Below are 21,357 nucleotides of genomic sequence, written 5' to 3' on the forward strand. Positions count from 1 at the left end.
AGAAACAAAAATCTTTATCTGGCACTAGTCGTTGTATTTAGACATTACAAAATAAGTCAATTTCAAACTCATTTTATCACAAAAACTGATCAACTCACCAGCGCCAGTAGTTCTTGGTTAGCGTCCACTTCATACTTCTCCTTTGCGGCGAATATGAGCGACATCGACATCGATATGGTGTAGGTGACCATGGTGATCGTGAAGGCATCTATGGCTATCGTTGGGAACAGCTCTACGGGAGGCACTTGGGGTACTGGCAGGCTGGAACAAAAGGAGAGGTTCTTATTAATCCATAACGAGGATGCTCCCCTGGAAATCGTACCGGGACCTCTGGAGCAAGTGGTCTTACTTAGCACTAGAGCACAGGGGCGGTTAACACAAAGAGGAAGCTCTTCTAAGAATCGAACTCGGGACTTCTGGGTCTGAAGCAGGCGGTCTTAGCACTAGACCATAGATTTAGTCTTCACTGCTGGAGCACGATCCTCTCTTTACCAGAGGCAAATGAAGATTTTGGCGTGGAAGCGTGATTTATTTATCCCTTAGTAGTTTTTTACAATATCCACGGGAAAATGAGTGGGAGTGACCATAATCTGATCTGCTGGAACTCGAATATACTCAAAGCGAAAATTTTCTGAATCTTTAAGAGAACGTAAAAAACTACATTAAATGTAAGTATGACGGATTGAACAGCGCCCATAGTGGATACATTCTAAGAACAAAAATATTAATAATAGATTTTCGCACTCGATATCGAAAACCCACACTACGCCTCCTGGTTTGTTCTTGAAATAATCTCACCCCTGGGGTGATGATTCGATCTATGGTAAAGTGAAGTGACATAAGAGGCCTATTCACTCGTGCTTTGAAGTTCAAAGGGTTGTATAACTTCAGCAACATACATATCTAGGCAGGGCCGTCTTTAACCTACTAGGGGCCCTGGGCACTTAAGGACCAAGGGTGGCCCTTATAATCTGGAGAAGGGTATTTCGAGCAGAGGGGGGCCCCTTCGGTGGCGGGGCCCTGGGCACGTGCCCAAAGTGCCCAGTGGGAAAGAGGGGCCTGTATCTAGGTATAATAAGACTCACCCAGTAGGTATGGAGCCGATGAGGCCGATCCCGAAGACCGCCTTCAGGTCTGCGAACCTCGACACCAGCGTGCCCACCACGATAGCTATCAGCTCGATCGGCACCGGCACCCGGCAGCGCTTGCTCAGCCAGGGCTATAAATAATACAAATAACTCCATCTAATGCCTGGTCCGTGAGCACGTAGAATCCCGTCCAATGACCCCAAGCTACCCAACCCTATCGCTCGCGCGTAATTATGTTGCTGTCGCGACTGTGCGACGGGCGCCCGCAGTGAGTGTGCGAGCGCGACAGCAACATAATTACGCGCGAGCGATAGGGATGGGTAGCTTGGGGTCATTGGACGGGATTCTACGTGCTCACGGACCAGGCTTTACTAAAATACTAGAGGCGACTCTACTAAATTACGCGTTTAGTGCAAAAGTTCGAATTTGTTTGCTTTGAATGCTTTGACTAAACGGACGATGCAATAAGTAACCACGTTTAAAAGTCGTCGTCGACTTGCCAGTTTATATGAACATCGTGAACTCTTAGTTTAAGACGTTTACGAATTCAACTAGTTGATGAATGAACGGTAGACCGTATTTTACGTTGATTGAACGTCGACGGTTGGTTTCAACTGTTCGTTGATTCAACGCCCATCGCTACTGGATCTTACTCGTTAATGACGTCATCATTGTGAATGCAAACTCGATATTCCTCTTAAACCCGGTTCTGAACCAAAGCTGAGTGGAGGCGATATGGAAATAACGAAATCTAACTTGATATTCCAATATTTTACATTCTTCTCTTCTTTTCTCCGCTTTGGTCTTAACCATTAGCGTGTTACAAGACCTTATTCTGCACTGGCGCCAACTGATGAGCGCACGTTGCCTAGTACCCACCATTTTGAGGGTTAAATTAGTCACTGCTAAGATTCCTCATTACGCCAATTAAACTTCTTAAATTTAATGTAACTGTACCTTCAAGAGCTCATTGTTGAGAGCGATGACGAGGCAGGTGATGAAGGAGATGACGAAGGCCGCCACATTCACGTTCGTGATGTTCTTGCATATTTCTATTACAGTCTGGGGACAAGTACACATTGTTTTTATATTTTATTATTATTGAGGCGTCAAGTAAAGGAACAAAATAGCAATGAAAAAGTTATTTTCAAAATCTTCATGTCGACAGTCCAGCAGAACTAGGATGCCACGATTTATGATTCTTATCGAGACATTTTATTGATTTTAACGATACCTATTTCTCAAATCGATATAATTCCACAAAAATATTTTATCGTAACGCACATCCTAGCTAGCCCAGTTGATCTTTTTTTTTTTGGCAGGTATTTGGCCCCAATCGCATCTGATGTTAAATGAGATGCAGTTTAGGATGGTAGGTACATATCTGCCTTGTAAGTGCCTATCCATTCTCGTCTTGAAAATCCCCGGATTTGTATTAATTAGGGAAAGACAGCAGCAGGGAACGAATTCCAGTCCCTAGCTGTTCGCATGATTAGGGAGAACATAGAGCTAATTTATAAAGTAAGAAAGTTTAGTATTTAATGCCAATAACGCTGAAATTATCCACTCACATAAACAACTTTGTAATTGCTCGGCAGTTTGGGCAGCTTCAGTCCGAACAGGTCCTTCAGTTGGGAGGCCAGCACGTGGAAGGAGGCGGCCGTGGTGAACCCTGACACCAGCGTCTCTGAGAGCAGCGTGGAGACCGCTCCGAGGCGCATGATCCACATCAGCACCTTGGATGACAAGAATAGGAGAGTAATCTTGATTATCTGCTCTAGAAAGTTCATTATTAGCACAGTTGTTGCAATTCAAGAAGGCGAGTGAGCTTTACATGTGTGATAGCTCGCTACTGTTAGTTTTTTCAAAAGTTTTGATAGACATTACATGACAGTCATTATGTGCATGTACAGTCGCGGAATGAAAAGGTTCGTCACCTTAGTGTCGGTTTTCGCTTGCACTCGGTACTGTAAGAGTCAAACCTGCCAACATAACAGTGCAAAAAACAATGCTGCTAACATTTAAATAAATATGACGTTTGCTAACGAATAAGGTTTTGCTTGTTTATTTTTCTATCCCATGCAAAGTTACAAAATGTAGTTTTTTTTATTTAATAGAAATAATAATGGCAGGTTGAACCAACAAGAAGGTTTTAGTTTATCAATCATATTAATCTTGACAAGATAAATCGTCAAACAACTTTGATCTGAATAATTTTGAACTTTACTGACGAAAAGTTAAAGATTATTTTCTCTAACTCGAGATTATTCTGTAACATAGTTTCAAAAGGTAATATGTGCTCGCGATTCGTTGAAGGAATCAATTTGAAAACTGACGAACCTTTTCATTCCGTGACTGTACATGTATACACACAAGTAAAGCTCATTCGCCTTCGTGAGTTGCAAGAACTATAGAATCAGAATCAGAATTTTATTTGCGCAAGCAAAATATCTTCCAACGCAGACCACCGAGTCATCCTCCTTTGGTTAAGTCCCTAAGTACCATTCTAAGCCACATTTAAGCTAGTTGCTAAATTTTTAGGTTGAAAGCTGCAGCTTTACCATACGATAGATGAACAGAGAACTCAATATGGCATTCAGTAATACAAGATAACGTAAAATTACAACGTGCTCCTTTTGATTTCCTGTAACTTTATGCACAAATTCCCAACAAACCTGGAAGATTCCAACCGCAAGACACACGATGCTGAGTACTTCTTGCGGACTGTATATAGGGACACCCATTTCTGCTGTGGCTGAGGACAAAAACCCCATATAAATAAAGTAAACATTTTATTAAACATTCATTGAGTTGAAGCAATTGTGGGTCCGAAACAGGGGGCACTTAATTTTGTACTAGGCTGGACTGGAATGGGCTGACATAAATATACATAGCTTATGAAAAAAATCATAGTTTGCTTACATGTCGGTAAACCAGCTGTAGCGTTCATAGCACTGCCAGGGTCAATGTGTGTTGAGTATTGCGTGACCACCTGAAAAAATAATGGGAGAGAAAATTATTGGAAGCCTTTTTTTTTTCTTTTTCTTTGCTTGTATTTTCCAAAAAATATGATCTGTGAGGCTTCTCCCTAACTACTTTATTGTATTTTTGGGTCTGTCTGTCTCTGTGGCTCATGCTTTCATCTCGTTTTTCAGATAATTATCGNTGGTAGGAATAAAAATGTATGAATAAAAAAAGTATGAAAAATAAAATTATGAAGAGAGATTATTATGAACACAAATCGGTAGTAAGACAAAGAATAGGATTTAGAATTTTATGTGAGCCAATATAGAACCGAACTGAACACATGAGCATGATGTTGAATGCCACGAACAGTAGCCACCTGATCAGCCCCACCAAACTAAGCTGGTGGGTCAAACAGTACGCGCACCGGTTTTGAGGGAAAATTTGCATTTTGGTAGGTAATTGAAGGTTGATTTACATTTTGAAGATGTTGGGATTCACATTGCTGAGAGTTTTGGATTTGTTGTTTTTAAAATGCCATCTGTGACTTTGATATAATTTGTCAAGAGATTTGACATGCTAATAGAAATAAAAGTTAGGAATCACAGAAAAGGTTTTATACCACTTGAAGAGTATTAGCGCAGAGGTTTATTTTGGATTAGTTACGTTTTTTTATTTAGGCGTAGATTTCGTTTTTTGTCTTCATTGGAATAGTCATAGTCATATAGCCTGACCAGGAACATAAAAACCCTCGCCATGTTGCGGAAAACTAATGGTACTAATTTCTTTTAATGGCAACAGTAACTGAAAACTTCATTGACATGTCATCTTGCATGTCAGTCTATTGCTGTCAAAGTGTAAACAAAGTTTATTTTAAATGTGCGCAATTGGTTTTATGAATTAAATTGCTAAAATATTTTTATAGTCGTGAAAGAAAAGTGGATCACAATGTGTTAAAGTATTTGTCGAAGATAAATACTAAGGGTTTGGACAATATTTTCATTGAATAATGTTTCCAACAAAGGTTGTCAAATTGACTGACATGTTTATCGTATAGTACAGTCCACTATGAAAAGGATGATGGGCACAAATGTATGGAAAGTGGTACCCGCTCCAATAGCCATAACCAATATATATTTCAAAAGGCCTCTAGATGTAGGAAAATATCTGCTATGGGGCCAGTTCTAATTCACGTTTTGAAAGCAGTAATTCCACTAAGTATTATAAGAAAGTATAACACAATCATCCATGTATACGAGTGTGTACTATGACTACAATCTATTAATATAACTAAAAGAAGCATTGAAAAGGAAAGGATTATACCTACGACGAACTACCCAAGCTATTAGCCCTTGATTCTCTTTCATCATCATCATCATTTTAGCCATAGAACGTCCAGTTGAACATAGGCCTCCCCCAATGATTTCCACAATGGCCGGTTGGTTGCAGCCTGCCATCCAGCGTATTCCCGTTACCTTTATGAGGTCGTCGGTCCATCTTGTGGGTGGACTTATTGGGACTTGTGGATTTATTCACTTTAGCAACCCATAATAAAATCCTTAAGAAGTAATAAAATTCTAACCCCTTTATTAAGAAAATTAAGTTACACCCTAGTTGAACTCTGGTTTAAATTGTCATTTGGTATGGAAATGTCATTTTAATCCATGGTTCATCCTAGGTGTAACTTTTTATTAATAAGGTAGTTCTTCAAATAAAAATATTTATTTCACAATTATACCCATAAATAATTATAGAGTTAAGGAAGGATGCTGGAGCAGTAAACACTTCATGCCTCGCATAACCTAAGTACCATATTTTATGATGGACACGTGTGATACTTCGACTACACAAAAAGTATGTTTATCTTCGAACGCAACCAGATCTGAGGCTGGTGGCCATAGTAAATGTTGTTCGTCTTGGTAAGACCTTTCAAATGACACTACAAACATAACTATTGGAGCCGGGTACCATTCTGCAAAAAAGTATGTTTATCTTCGAACACAACCAGATCTGAGGCTGGTCGTCATAGTAAAAGTTGTTTGTCTTGGTAAGACCTTTCAAATGACACTAGAAGCATATCTATTGGAGCCGGGTACCATTTTGCCCATTGTCCTTAGCTGTGGTTTGTTTCAACTACCTATTTTAAAATTTTTGTCACTTTCTATGTGTTGAATTTTATGGGATTGGAAAAGAAGTACCGAGTTTGAAGCGTTCATGAGCAGACATTGCAGTTGAATATTCAAGTTCTGAATTTGATTATTGATGAATAATAAAATAAATTCTACTAGCACGATTGATGGTTTCATTTCATTTATTTAAATCAGGTTACCTATAATAATATATTTTCGTTAATTTATGAAAATATCAAATTAGCCCGTAATTCTGAATCCTGATACATAAAGTTAGCCTACTAATTTAACACAGGTACGACTGTACTCAGTGTTGCACTATCAAATGCAATTGACGCGCCTCTATGCCAGGGTTTTTATGTTCCTGGTCAGGCTATAAATAGAATATGTCAAGAAATTATAGATCTAGTGCCCGAGGTATGGTATAGATGACCCACGCTGAACTGTCCCGCCAAACTCAATGACAGGGGGGCGCTACCATCGTTCAACTTTATGGTTTCCAACATGGCAAAAATCGGAACCAGCGATTCGGTATTGACGGTGGCGCCCCGCTGTCAATGTCATCGATAGGACAGTTCAGTATTTTGGAACTATAGCAGCACGGGAGGGGTGTTTTTGACATAATACGTGACAGAGCTTACAAATCTGAAGTCTCACTAACATTTGACGTAACAAAAAAAAAACACCCTCCAGAAGAAGTGACTAAGTTATGCGACATAATATGGCTGGACCTTATAATCATTTATGTTGAGAAATGAAAGTACACTGATGAAATGTTACTTACGGCTCTGTACCGCTTGGTGTCCAGATACAGGTCTGTGTCAAGCACACGGCCTAGCAGACACGTGTAGGGCTTCTGCGACCGACAGAATAGGGCTCCCACGCTGGCTAGCAGACCAGCTCCTAGTCTGCAATCAAAATTGAATCTTGTAACGCTGGGGCAAAGCTAAAAAATATACAATAAAATTTTGATGGGTATATCAATGTGTCCGTCAATGGTAGAAGTAGGCATCAGGTAAGTGAAAGGTCGTTTTCCATCAGAAACAGTAGATTTTTCAAAATTTAAACTAGGCGAAAGATTAGCATCATAAATTCCAAAATCCTAGTCTGTTCCTGATAGCCTGTTTAGGATTTTCCAGGTCGCCATCTTTACCAGGGGAGTCTTTGGAAGGTCCTGGTCACATATTTGTTAGAATTTATTTGATTAAGTTTAAGATTGCTTACCCAATATCAATGTTGACTAGCACCGTGATGAGGAACGTGACCAGCCACACCACTGCATCTAACTTGCTGAGCTTCCAGAATCTGTAAGTGCGACCCAACTTTACAATAAATTGGTGTGAAGATTTAAACTGCAGTGCCGAGTCGTATTTGTATTTTTTTTTTATATGACAGGAGGCAAACGAGCAGACGGAATAGCACGAAGCATCCTTTAATACTCTTTTTTTGACAATTGAAGAGAAGATCAGGAGAGGAGGACTCAATTTATTATAAATTATAGCTAGCTAGCTATTGATCTGCTATGAGACCAGTATGAATACTTCTTGGGCGCGTCAAGTTTCTATACATTCGTATTTATTACTTATTGGGGTTTTCTAAATTGGGATAAAACCATGTTGACTGTAAAGAATTAGGAAAGTTTGTACTCACTTGGCCAGCTCCTTGACTTGCATAAACATGCCTTTAAGCGACACCACGATGATAGAAGCGAGCACACACCGCGGTAGCAGTTCGAAGAACGGCCCCACCCATAGCAGCACGCACAGGATCAGAAGCGAGCTCACTACTGAGGTTATGCCTGTCTTGCTGCCCGCCTGGAGACACCATACATAGTTCCAGTCAAACAAAATCATCAACATCAGGTCATTTACAGGTTTAGCGCTTGAGGTATGGGAGCGGCATGTGAGGGTGTTTTTGTAACGTCCACCTCAGGAACTAACTGAGTTAAGCGCTGGACCTTATAGTCTCTACTGCAAGATCGTTTTCACTGAACTTTTTTAGTTCACGATTTACCTAGGGTGGGGTGTGTAGGCCAAATCCTTCACTACCACTCTAGTTAGTGGGAGGCCTAATATTCGCATATTTTCCCAATATAGTATGCTCTTTCGACCTCCATTGGAAAAGTGAATTGTGAAAACGCAAGTGAACAAAATAGTGTTCACCGACTTTTTAGAGCTAATAAAAGGAATCTTACAAATAGTTATAAAAGTGATTGGGCTTTAAACAAAGCTTGACGTTGTGTTCCTTTTTATACAACCCTAAAATATATTGCACATGGTGTCAAATATGTTCCCAGTTACATAATTTCCCTCGCTTTAACTCAAAACTTGCGAAAGGGTAACGTAGCGCTAAAAATATACATCGATGATTTCATTACACGTTCAGAAAATCAACGATCTCAAGAATTCAAAATTTTGATCTTAGTTATAAAACTCACCTGATACTGGATGTAAGAGCGAGACAAACTGGCGCACATCGGTGCACATGAGAAGAAGGATCCAAACACGTTACTGGCGCCCTGATGGACAAAAGGAAAATACGTTTAATACACTTTATTTGAAAGTGCATTTACAGGAAAACTAATTGGTTGGTAGGATATGCTATACAGTTAGTTTTTAGTATCGTAAACTAGTTTAGATCATAAAGAAGCAAGTTGTCTTTAGCTTTGGACTTTGATTGCAAGGATCAGGTAGATCTTTGTCCAGCATTGAAATAAGTGCTTAAATTGATGTTTATACTTTTTATATGGAACAGAATATCGTTTCATTGAAACAATGAAATTGATACATATTTAAAACATGTAATAGGGTGTGCTAAAAAGTCTCCATTTCAGCATACGGTGTGCCTCAAAAAAGGAAGAAACAAAAAATCTTTATCTGGCACTAGTCCTTGTATTTAGACATTACAAAATAATTAAATTTCAACTGTCACAACACTCATTTTATCACAAAAACTGATCAACTCACCAGCGCCAGTAGTTCTTGGTTAGCGTCCACTTCATACTTCTCCTTTGCGGCGAATATGAGCGACATCGACATCGATATGGTGTAGGTGACCATGGTGATCGTGAAGGCATCTATGGCTATCGTTGGGAACAGCTCTACGGGAGGCACTTGGGGTACTGGCAGGCTGGAACAAAAGGGGAGGTTCTTATTAATCCATAACGAGGATGCTCCCCTGGAAATCGAACCGGGACCTCTGGAGCAAGTGGTCTTACTTAGCACTAGAGAGGCGGTTAACACAAAGAGGAAGCTTTTCTAAGAATCGAACTCGGGACCTCTGGGTCTGAAGCAGGCGGTCTTAGCACTAGACCACAGATTTAGTCTCCACTGCTGGAGCACGATCCTCTCTTTACCAGAGGCAAATGAAGATTTTGGCGTGGAAGCGTGATTTATTTATCCCTGTGGATATTGTAAAAAACAACTTTTTTACAATATCCACGGGAAAATGAGTGGGAGTGACCATAATCTGATCTGCTGGAACTCGAATATATTTTCAAAGCGAAAATTTTCTGAATCTTTAAGAGAACGTAAAAAACTACATTAAATGTAAGTATGACGGATTGAACAGCGCCCATAGTGGATACATTCTAAGAACAAAAATATTAATAATAGATTTTCGCACTCGATATTGAACTCACACTACGCCTCCTGATTTGTTCTTGAAATAATCTCACCCTTGGGGTGATGATTCGATCTATGGTAAAGTGAAGTGACATAAGAGGCCTATTCACTCGTGCTTTGAAGTTCAAAGGGTTGTATAACTTCAGCAACATACATATCTAGGCAGGGCCGTCTTAAACCTACTAGGGGCCCTGGGCACTTAAGGACCAAGGGTGGCCCTTATAATCTGGAGAAGGGTATTTCGAGCAGACGGGGGCCCCTTCGGTGGCGGGGCCCTGGGTACGTGCCCAAAGTGCTCAGTGGGAAAGAGGGGCCTGTATCTAGGTATAATATGACTCACCCAGTAGGTATGGAGCCGATGAGGCCGATCCCGAAGACCTGCTTCAGGTCTGCGAACCTCGACACCAGCGTGCCCACCACGATGGCTATCAGCTCGATAGGCATCGGCACCCGGCAGCGCTTGCTCAGCCATGGCTAGAAACACAAACAACTCAATTTTAGATCAGAATACAACCACTCTGAAACGGACAATTTGAATTACAACCCGGTCGAGTTAACTGCGCACCAGGGATGTTATGGATATCCGTAACCGTAACCGAATAAAAGACTCCGTAACCGTAACCGGAATAATATAATTCCTATATCCGTAATCGTATCGATCCATAACCGAAACTACACATCCATAACATCCCTACTGCGCACCTTGCTGCCCTGACGTCACATCGACGCTCTGGTGCTAGATGGGCGAACGCGGGTAAGTGCGAGGGAGAGTCGCATTCCAGCCAGGTGCGCACTTAACTTGCCCTTTTCTAGGAATGTTGTTGCATTTGGGCAGTAGTAATTCTACTGCCCAAATGTATACTTTGTTAACCAATACTTTTTTTGTTTGACCCACCCAATGATTCAACAGTTGGCACCAGGGGCAAATGGCAGGACCGTAAGCAGGGTATTTATCTAGCCGTGTAGCATGTAATGTATCAGATACTGTATCAAGTGAGTACATAGGCACGAGCCCGCTGCGAGCTGCTCGCGCGTGGTTCGCAGGGAGATCGCAGCGACCCGCCGACTGGCGGTATCACTGCGAGCACAAAGGCGGCTCGCAGTAGGATTTAGGAGCTCGCAGCCAGATACGCGGTGCCGGTGACCGTGGACGAGCCGTACTCGCTTGAAGGTTGGTTACGTAACGTTACATGCTACGTTAGGTGCTACATGACAGGTGAGTACCCTGCCTTACCTACTCTACAGTGGCGTCATATAATGACGCCGGCTGGTGAGAACTAAAAGATAACCCACCCTCATTGACTTAGGAAAGTAGTTATAATTGAATCCACGATAGCCGAACGGTGAAGGGGTCGGACTGGGCAACTCGTGATTCGAATCCCTCCGCCGCCACTTGACTATTGTGGTGAATCCACTCGTATTTAAATATACTTAAGCATATTTATTTTACCACGAGGGGTTAACGATATTATTAGTAATTTGTATCACGGCTATAGTCTGGTCTGCGAGCATGTAGAATTTTATCGAATGACCCCAAGCTATCCATCCTTATCGCTCGCGCGTAATTATGTTGCTGTCGCGCTCGCACACTCACTGCGGGGCCTGCGGGCGCCCGTCGCACAGTCGCGACAGCAATATAATTACGCGCGAGCGATAAGGATGGGTAGCTTGGGGACATTGGACAAAATTCTACGTGCTCACAGACCGGGCTTTAGACAAACTGTACCTTCAAGAGCTCGTTGTTTAGCGCGATGACGAGGCAGGTGATGAAGGAGATGACGAAGGCCGCCACGTTCACGTTCGTGATGTTCTTGCATATCTCTATCACAGTCTGGAAGCAAACACGTTGTTTCATTTTATGTTGTTACTACACTAAGTATCTTGGATTGGGAAAAGGAAATTATGAAGTAAAATAAATAAATAAATAGTTTAGGTGCACACGCAAAACATTTCAAATAAGACAAATATAAAACAGTATGCTAAAGAGTTCCTTTATCTAACAATTGATTGCAAAGCGCATTTTTTGCGTCGCGAGTTGAAATGTCTAATTAGAGAGAACATAGCCCTTGGGGTTCTTTTACATTAGACTTTTTGAGCAGTAGGACTTAGGTAGATACGTCAGTCATGCTTCAAGCGCATACTAACTGTTGGCTGTAACTGACATTTTTATTACATTTTTGTTTGTCCTGCAAGTGGGCGACAGGAGTCCGACTCAAAACGTCATAATTTGAAAGAGCCTAATGCTATTAACAATAAACTGATCCACTCACATAAACAACTTTGTAATTGCTCGGCAGTTTGGGCAGCTTCAGTCCGAACAGGTCCTTCAGTTGGGAGGCCAGCACGTGGAAGGAGGCGGCCGTGGTGAACCCTGACACCAGCGTTTCTGAGAGCAGCGTGGAGACGGCTCCGAGCCGCATGATCCACATCAGCACCTGGGATGAGGAGAAATGGAAAAGGAACCTTGATTATAGTTCTAGAAAGTTCACAACTGCTAAGGGAAACCTCTTCTAATGCAGAACACCGAGTCATCCTCCTTTGGAAGTCCCTAAGTACCATTCTAAGCCACATTTAAGCTAAAGCCTGGTCCGTGAGCACGTAGAATTTTGTCCAATGACCCCAAGCTACCCATCCTTAACGCTCGCGCGTAATTATGTTGCTGTCGCGCTCGCACACTCACTACGGGCGCCCGTCGCACAGTCGCGACCAGAGCCCCGATTACGGTAACTTTTATAACGTCTACAATCCAGACGCGTTTCTGATTCTGCGATACGATTGGTCAAAACAGCTGACGTACGCTGTTGAACGACCAATCGTATCGCAGAATCGAGAAGCGTGTCTGGATTGTTGACGTTAAAAATTACCGTAATCGGGGCTCAGGCTTTAGTAGCTAAGTTTTTAGGTTGAAAACTGCAGCTTCACCACACGATAGATGAACAGAGAACTCAATATGGCATTCAGTAGTACAAGATAACGTAAAATTACAACGTGCTCCTTTTGATTTCCGGTAACTTTATGTACAAATTCCCAACAAACCTGGAAGATTCCAACCGCAAGACACACGATGCTGAGTACTTCTTGCGGACTGTATATAGGGACACCCATTTCTGCTGTGGCTGAGGACAAAAACTCCATATAAATAAAGTAAACATTTTATTAAACATTCATTGAGTTGAAGCAATTGTGGGTCCGAAACAGGGGGCACTTAATTTTGTACTAGGCTGGACTGGAATGGGCTGACATAAATATACATAGCTTATGAAAAAAAACATAGTTTGCTTACATGTCGGTAAACCAGCTGTAGCGTTCATAGCACTGCCAGGGTCAATGTGTGTTGAGTATTGCGTGACCACCTGAAAAAATAATGGGAGAGAAAATTATTGGAAGCCTTTTTTTTTTCTTTTTCTTTGCTTGTATCTTCCAAAAAAATATGATCTGTGAGGCTTCTCCCTAACTACTTTATTGTATTTTTGGGTCTGTCTGTCTCTGTGGCTCATGCTTTCATCTCGTTTTTCAGATAATTATCGTGGGGGTTATACTGATTGCCACAAAGTCAATTCGTCACATTTTTGTACGTCATGCGAAAGTAACTGACTGTTTAGGGTCCAGGAAAAAACAGGATCGTTTTTATTATACCGTTTGGTTTTGGTGAAAAAAGAACGCGCGCGTTGGTGTCTTTTTGTTCCAAAACGAAATAAGCGCGGGCGACGCCGCGGGAAAAAGCTAGTTTGTCATTAAATCTGATTAAATACGAGTCAATCTATCACGAGAAATACGAGTATACAGAAGTGTGACGAATTTTCACATGCATTTTTCTGTGACGAGTTGACTGTGGCGAATGGACAAGTCTGTTATGAAATTGTAAAGGTCAAGTCTGTACTACTACGGGACTATTCCCACCTCTCGTTCCCACCGCTGCAACTCCTGTGTAGCCAGGATCTACAGCTTGAACGCCAAAAACCCAACCAGTGAAGGTCAAGTTTGTTTAGCTAATTGACTACGGGACTATTCCCACCTATCATTCCCACCGCTGCAACTCCTGTGCAGCCAGTATCTACAGCTTGACCGCCAATAAAAACCCAACCAGTGAAGGTCAAGTTTGTTTAGCTAGTTGACTAGCCGTCGTCTAGTTTAAACGTCACTTATTTAGTAACAGTTGCAGTGATCACTCAACTGTGAAATTATAGACGTTATTTCTAAGCCCCGGTCCGTGGGTATTTAGTTAAAAATGTGCAACGAAACCTTACGTCAACCATGAAGGCTGATGGAAAGGAATATTTCCCTTTTGATATTAAGTGCTGGATAATTCATTGTAGGCTAGCATTTGTTCTACCGCTCTCTTAAATTGCGATCTGTGTCGGTTTTCATATTTCATGGGGCTTGTCTTTTTTGCGCGAACTACTATTTTCTAAACTAAATTAGCTTTAGTTTTGTCAGTAAAAGTTTTGTTAAAATCCGACCAGCCGTTAGCATAGGCAATACCTAGTCTTTAAATAGGTGAAATGTTTCCGAATCGAAAATGATGATGAGTTTATTGGTAGACTCTAGTTTAATCTATACTAATATTATAAATGCGAAAGTAACTCTGTCTGTCTGTCTGTCTTGCTTTCACGCCTAAACCACTGAACCGATTGATATGAAATTTGGCATACACATAGTTTGAGTCCCGGGAAAGGACATAGGAAAGTTTTTATCCCGGTTTTTGAAACAGGGACGTGCGCGTGATAAAGTTTTTCTGTGACAGACAAAATTCCACGCGGGCGAAAAGCTAGTTTTTAATACAGGTCCACTAAAGATCCCAGATAAAATTAAAGTCTTATATTTCAATCTATCCCTTTTAATATGTGTCTCTCGAACATATCTCACCTTTCCCGCCATAAGACAGGCCACGGCGAACGTCCCCATGGATACATGGGGCGATGTCCCGAACACCACGTACACCAGAACTGGGAAGAACGCCATGTACAGCCCCACGATCGGTGGGACTTCGGCCAGGAGCGCGTACGCCATACCTAAGGAGCAAGAAAGACAAAAATAGTGAATTTAATGAAATTTACAGACTAACTTTTAAGGATGTAGGGTGTAGGTCAAGGCGCTAAATTGCAGCTTCAACCACGCCAACGCGTGCAGATCGCCATCGCCGGCGCGATCAAAGGCCAATGACAGGTCGCGCGACCTATGACAGTTCACGCGATCTGTCATTGGCCTTTGATCGCGCCGGCGATGGCGATCTTCACGCGTTGGTGTGGTTGAAGCATGGGAGCGCGGCGACGGGAGGGTGTTATTGTGATGTCAAACGTCATGTCAAACGTCAGCGAGACTTCGACTATGTTCTGTCAAGCCATATTAATGCCACCCCTCCCGTAGCTCAGGCACTGACTCGGTTATAGATGACCCACGCTGAACTGTCCCACCAAACTCAATGACAGGGGGGCGCTACCATCGTTCAACTATATGGTTTCCAACATGGCAAAAATCGGAACCAGCGATCCGGTATAGACGGTGGCGCCCCGCTGTCAATGTCATGGATAGGACAGTTCAGTATTTTGGAACTTTATGCACAAGAGCTATAGTTGATTGACACCACCCACAGGCAACGGGGGATATATTTTTATACTTAATGGCACCACTGGTGGAGTGATAGGAACTTACGCCCGTATTCACAAACATTACTATGAGACACACGAACCAATCACAGAGCTCTACTAAACGCTGTGCGTTCAATTTGCTGCTTCACTTAAGCAAGCATCGTTTTGAATACGGACGTTACTCTACAGTGCTGGCGCCTACGATATTTTTTATTGACTCTACTTTTTATGGGATGTCTGCATTGAATATCCCATAGCTTTTGTATGGTAGAGGGAACCTACGATGTCACTAGTTCCAAACTCAATGACCATTGATTTCAAAAAACTAACTCGGTTTTCAGACTTCCAGGGCTAAATTAAAGTGATTTAATAAAGTTTTTCAAGCTAAATGGCAACATTGATTTATTAAAAACATAATTTAACAACATAGCCGGGTCAACAGTGTACAAATTAATGTTTTTGTTGATTGTACGGCAAAACACGCGCTGCAGACCCGGCTTTAGTCATCGCTAAGGATGTATTTGAATTCACGTGTAGCAAAACAATTGTAATTATTATTATTCCAATTAGGATAATTGTCAATTTCACATATTAATGCTGAAAATTGATTGTTCTCAAATCTGAAGGTCATGTAAATTAACACCTCAAATCTGTAAAAGAATCTTTGTTTCCAGAAATACCATGTATGGCCTTTGTTTGAAAAAGTGAAACAAATAAGCGACTTTAACAATATTATTGTCTGTTAATAAATGATTTCTTTTAATAGAAAATTTGGTTATTTTGGTCTGATCGGACTTTCTGCCCCTTTTTGGAGATCCCCTAGAGTTTTATTTGAACATATCATCTCAAAGTGATATTTTATAGAAGTTTAGTTATTTTTAAGATTTATTTAGGTGCTTGCCACTAATATGACTGCATCTCACTTGGTAATTTAAATTCATGCAATCTAGGGTACCAATTATGTGATAGTAAATACCGGTCGCCGAGCACGTAGAATTTCGTCCAATGACCTCAAGCTACCCAATACCCATCCTTATCGCTCGCGCGTAATTATATTGCTAGTTTTAAATTGCTAAATATCGTTTCTATTCTACACCACCTACCTTGGGGTATGTGCATGACGGCAGTAGTGGCGCCAGCTATCAGGTCTCCCATCAGGTTGGCTTTGAAGTCGTACTTGGGCAGCCATCGCAGGATGGGGATGGAGTTGGACAGGCATTCTCCGAAACCGCAGCCTATTACTGCCTTCTTGCACCGGTAGCCCACTGGAACAAGATTCATGGTGATGAATATTTGAAGGTACAAAGTACACCGTACAGCTGAGGTTGAAATGGGCAGGGCACATAGTACGCAGAACCGCAGAACTGACGGCCCGATGGGATAGCAAGGTTCTGGAGTGGAGTATGTCCTACTTACTTAATATTATAAATAAATACGAAAGTTTGGATGTCTGGATGTTTGTTACTCTTTCACGCAAAAACTACTGACCGGATTTTGATGAAACTTTACAGTATTATTGTTTATAACCCAGATTAACATATAGGCTATAATTTATGACGATCGGTGACAAATTAAATTTCACGCGGGTGAAGCCGCGGGCAAAAATTAGTCGTCCATAAAATAAAGGTACGGGACTATTCCTACCTCTCGTTCCCACCGCTGCAACTCCTGTGTACCTAGATCTACAGCTTGACCGCCATAAAAACCCAACCAATGAAGGTCCAGTTTGTCTCGGGGGAAAGGTAAACTGTCATTGGACCCGCAACGAAATTAATCAGAAGAATATAGGAGGCGTTCGAAGTTAAGGTTATAATAAAGGTAGCAGGAAAGTGCTGGAAACAGGCCGCTAGCTACCAACCGGGCGATGTAGAAAACATTGGGGGAGGCCTATGTTCAGCAGTGGACGTCCTGTGGCTGAAATGATGATGATGCAAAGTAAGGCAGGTAGGTATTTGATCTTATAAAGGTTGCAGGAAATCATTGGATGAGGATTTTTATTTGGACAGAGAGTTTACGCTGGATCTAATGTTATAAAGTACTATGTTTTATAGTCATGAGTATTGTAAATATAGAGTACATTTCCATGAAAAAGACTCAAAATATGAGTAGAGTCAAAATATAAGTAAAGTCCATTTGCCTCTGATAAATTATGACTACCTATCAGTTTGTACAAATCCCGGTAAGAATCAGGGCAAGAGGATAGTCAGCTATCAACAAGTAACATAAACAACATGTACATTGTAACATACTTAAACAACCCATTTAGTTTCTCTGTTATCTAAATGCATGAGTCCTTTATCATCTCGTTAGCTGCATGTTATTAGAATACAAACAGTAAATAAGTATGGCAATACTTTCTATACTACTTTCCATAAATGACCGATTAACAAATTATTTTTTCCAAAGAAAAAAACAGATCAGATCTTTTTACTACTCTATTTGTATCTGGTAAATTAAAGATGATCATACTCCTATAGTGAAAAGACTAAATAACCTGATGATGCGCATGTATCTGACTGCGCTAGTCTGCTAACATGGAGAAATGTCGGAAAATTGTATGGAGATTGTTTCAGATTGGCCTTTACTATCAATCACTTATAAAAAACCCTAATTATGCATCCTTGAGCCTCTTTAAAAAAAAACTTTTCATTTTATGGAGAGTCATTATTCAGGCGATATGTTGTTCCGACGTGATGGTAGAGCAAACTATATTAATTAGGATGGTAATAGTGACTTGAATAGGGCCTACATAAAGTACTAATAAAGAAATTGACGACNTGTGTACCTAGATCTACAGCTTGACCGCCATAAAAACCCAACCAATGAAGGTCCAGTTTGTCTCGGGAGAAAGTTAAACTGTCATTGGAACCGCAACGAAATTAATCAGAAGAATATAGGAGGCGTTCGAAGTTAAGGTTATACAATAAAGGTAGCAGGAAAGTGCTGGAAACAGGCCGCTAGCTACCAACCGGGCGATGTGGAAAACATTGGGGGAGGCCTATGTTCAGCAGTGGACGTCCTGTGGCTGAAATGATGATGATGCAAAGTAAGGCAGGTAGGTATTTGATCTTATAAAGGTTGCAGGAAATCATTGGATGAGGATTTTTATTTGGACAGAGAGTTTACGCTGGATCTAATGTTATAAAGTACTATGTTTTATAGTCATGAGTATTGTAAATATAGAGTACATTTCCATGAAAAAGACTCAAAATATGAGTAGAGTCAAAATATAAGTAAAGTCCATTTGCCTCTGATAAATTATGACTACCTATCAGTTTGTACAAATCCCGGTAAGAATCAGGGCAAGAGGATAGTCAGCTATCAACAAGTAACATAAACAACATGTACATTGTAACATACTTAAACAACCCATTTAGTTTCTCTGTTATCTAAATGCATGAGTCCTTTATCATCTCGTTAGCTGCATGTTATTAGAATACAAACAGTAAATAAGTATGGCAATACTTTCTATACTACTTTCCATAAATGACCGATTAACAAATTATTTTTTCCAAAGAAAAAAACAGATCAGATCTTTTTACTACTCTATTTGTATCTGGTAAATTAAAGATGATCATACTCCTATAGTGAAAAGACTAAATAACCTGATGATGCGCATGTATCTGACTGCGCTAGTCTGCTAACATGGAGAAATGTCGGAAAATTGTATGGAGATTGTTTCAGATTGGCCTTTACTATCAATCACTTATAAAAAACCCTAATTATGCATCCTTGAGCCTCTTTAAAAAAAAACTTTTCATTTTATGGAGAGTCATTATTCAGGCGATATGTTGTTCCGACGTGATGGTAGAGCAAACTATATTAATTAGGATGGTAATAGTGACTTGANCTATCAGTTTATACAAATCCCGGTAAGAATCAGGGCAAGAGGATAGTCAGCTATCAACAACTAACATAAACAACATGTACATTGTAACATACTTAAACAACCCATTTAGTTTCACTGTTATCTAAATGCATAAGTCCTTTATCATCTCGTTAGCTGCATGTTATTAGAATACAAACAGTAAATAAGTATGGCAATACTTTCTATACTACTTTCCATAAATGACCGATTAACAAATTATTTTTTCCAAAGAAAAAAACAGATCAGATCTTTTTACTCATGGGGGATATTAGACTCTATTTGTCTCTGGTAAATTAAAGATGATCATACTCCTACAGTAAAGACTAAATAACCTGATGATGCGCATGTATCTGACTGCGCTAGTCTGCTAACATGGAGAAATGTCGGAAAATTGTGTGGAGATTGTTTCAGATTGGCCTTTACTATCAATCACTTATAAAAAACCCTAATTATGCATCCTTGAGCCTCTTTAAAAAAAAACTTTTCATTTTATGGAGAGTCATTATTCAGGCGATATGTTGTTCCGACGTGGTGGTAGAGCAAACTATATTAATTAGGATGGTAATAGTGACCTGAATAGGGCCTACATAAAGTACTAATAAAGAAATTGACGACACCGGTGGGACTGTCACTGGTGGACAGATGACCATATAAAGGTTGTAGGAAGGTGCTGGAAGCATTCCTCTACCAACCAGCCTACCCAGAAATCATAAAGGCGGTCTATGTTTAGCAGTGGACGTCCTCTGACTGATATAATGGCATCCAATATCGGTATTCGGAGATCCCGCACCATTTTTCAGTCCCGCGGGAAGTTAGGTTACCTGTACCGGAATATGATGATGAGAGAATTTGAATCTGGTCAAGGTTTAACTTACAGGGTTTCTCAGGGTACTGGTAGTCGGCATCCTTGTTCAATGCATCCTGCTGGTACACCCGTCGGATCACGTTGAACTGCTGGCTGGGGCGTGGCTGGTTCCTGGGGGCAAAGAAGGATACGTATTAATAACACACCTTTCTGGATAAGTCACTAGATTCCCCTTCGAAATATCCTGGTTCTATTCCACAAAATTGTTTCTTCTTATTCGTTAAGCTCTTGGCAGAGCGGTCGTGGCCACGTTGAGGCGTTGTTGACATCGGTTGTAGAAGGATACAACTCTCCGCACGATCTCCCTCCATCAAAAAAAAACATGTTTAGGATACAAAATGCGTACCGGAAACGCAGCGTGGGACGTCCACCCATAAGATAGACCGACGACATCATAAAGGCAGCAGGAAGGCGTTGGACGCAGTCTGATACCAATCGATCAACATGGAAATCATTGGGGGAGGCCTATGTTCAGCAGTGGACGTCCTATGGCTGAAAATATGNAAATGATGATATGATGATATTTGAAGCATTGCGAACTTGTTTTCTTCTGTGGTCTTTGGTGGGACTTTTACTACAGATGAACTGCTGAGGGGCAAGTTAGAATTTGTCCCACCAGGGTTCTGGCAGGCGGCAGGTGACAAAAGGCGATCGCAGCCATCTTATGAAGTCGAATCGATGTTGTATCACACTAATATTAAATAGGCGAAAGTTTGTGTGTATCTTCGTTACTTCTTCACGTCTAAACGGCTAAAGCGATTTTGATAAAATTTGGTATGGAGTTAGCTGACACCCTGGATTGACACATAGGCTACATTTTACCGCGGGTAACACTGCGGGGCATAGCTAAAGTCTTAGTATTATGTAATACTTAGGGACCCTTGATACACCGCATCACATGTATTTGTGAGCAATCTTTTTTTTTTTATCTCAAACCCATGTTTCCTATCATGACCAAAAAATTTATTTTATATTTAGATTCTGACCACAGTGAACCACTTTTGATTATTATTTATCCTGCTATACATTTTGTTGATAGTGTGTTATCAATCATTTTAGTTTACATGCTGTTAATTTTATGTAATGTTTAACATTTAGCAGAGAATCTGTGATTCGTTAAACTTTCAACATACCTATTATTTGCATTCAATGATCGTAAATGTACAGTGATTTTTTTTTATCAAAAACTGTCTGATAAGATCCTTAAGTTTCTTAACTAAGATTTTTTACAG

The 21,357-nt window shown here is 40.7% G+C and overlaps 1 protein-coding gene across 12 annotated transcripts in view; it reads right to left on the reverse strand.

Annotated features, from left to right (window-relative positions):
- Prestin (solute carrier family 26 member prestin) overlaps positions 1-21,357 on the reverse strand; it is a 65,498-nt gene that overhangs the window by 11,907 nt on the left and 32,234 nt on the right. For 11 of the 12 annotated variants that reach the window (XM_028307097.1, XM_028307096.1, XM_028307095.1 and 8 more), the window contains 13 exons: positions 20,136-20,236; positions 16,496-16,657; positions 14,671-14,816; positions 13,088-13,157; positions 12,841-12,920; positions 12,075-12,239; positions 11,531-11,635; positions 10,145-10,278; positions 9,148-9,310; positions 8,619-8,699; positions 7,832-7,995; positions 7,406-7,486; positions 6,966-7,089 (listed from right to left, as the gene is read on the reverse strand). In XM_028307097.1, the coding sequence (XP_028162898.1) occupies positions 6,966-7,089; positions 7,406-7,486; positions 7,832-7,995; positions 8,619-8,699; positions 9,148-9,310; positions 10,145-10,278; positions 11,531-11,635; positions 12,075-12,239; positions 12,841-12,920; positions 13,088-13,157; positions 14,671-14,816; positions 16,496-16,657; positions 20,136-20,236 (1,576 nt within the window). The remainder of the gene's footprint in view (positions 1-6,965; positions 7,090-7,405; positions 7,487-7,831; positions 7,996-8,618; positions 8,700-9,147; positions 9,311-10,144; positions 10,279-11,530; positions 11,636-12,074; positions 12,240-12,840; positions 12,921-13,087; positions 13,158-14,670; positions 14,817-16,495; positions 16,658-20,135; positions 20,237-21,357) is intronic. The other variant, XM_028307088.1, reaches the window with a different exon arrangement.

The sequence above is a fragment of the Ostrinia furnacalis genome, unplaced genomic scaffold, assembly GCF_004193835.3.
Source record: "Ostrinia furnacalis isolate ACB-3 unplaced genomic scaffold, ASM419383v2 OfSCF2094, whole genome shotgun sequence".
Taxonomy (NCBI): Eukaryota; Metazoa; Arthropoda; class Insecta; order Lepidoptera; family Crambidae; genus Ostrinia; species Ostrinia furnacalis.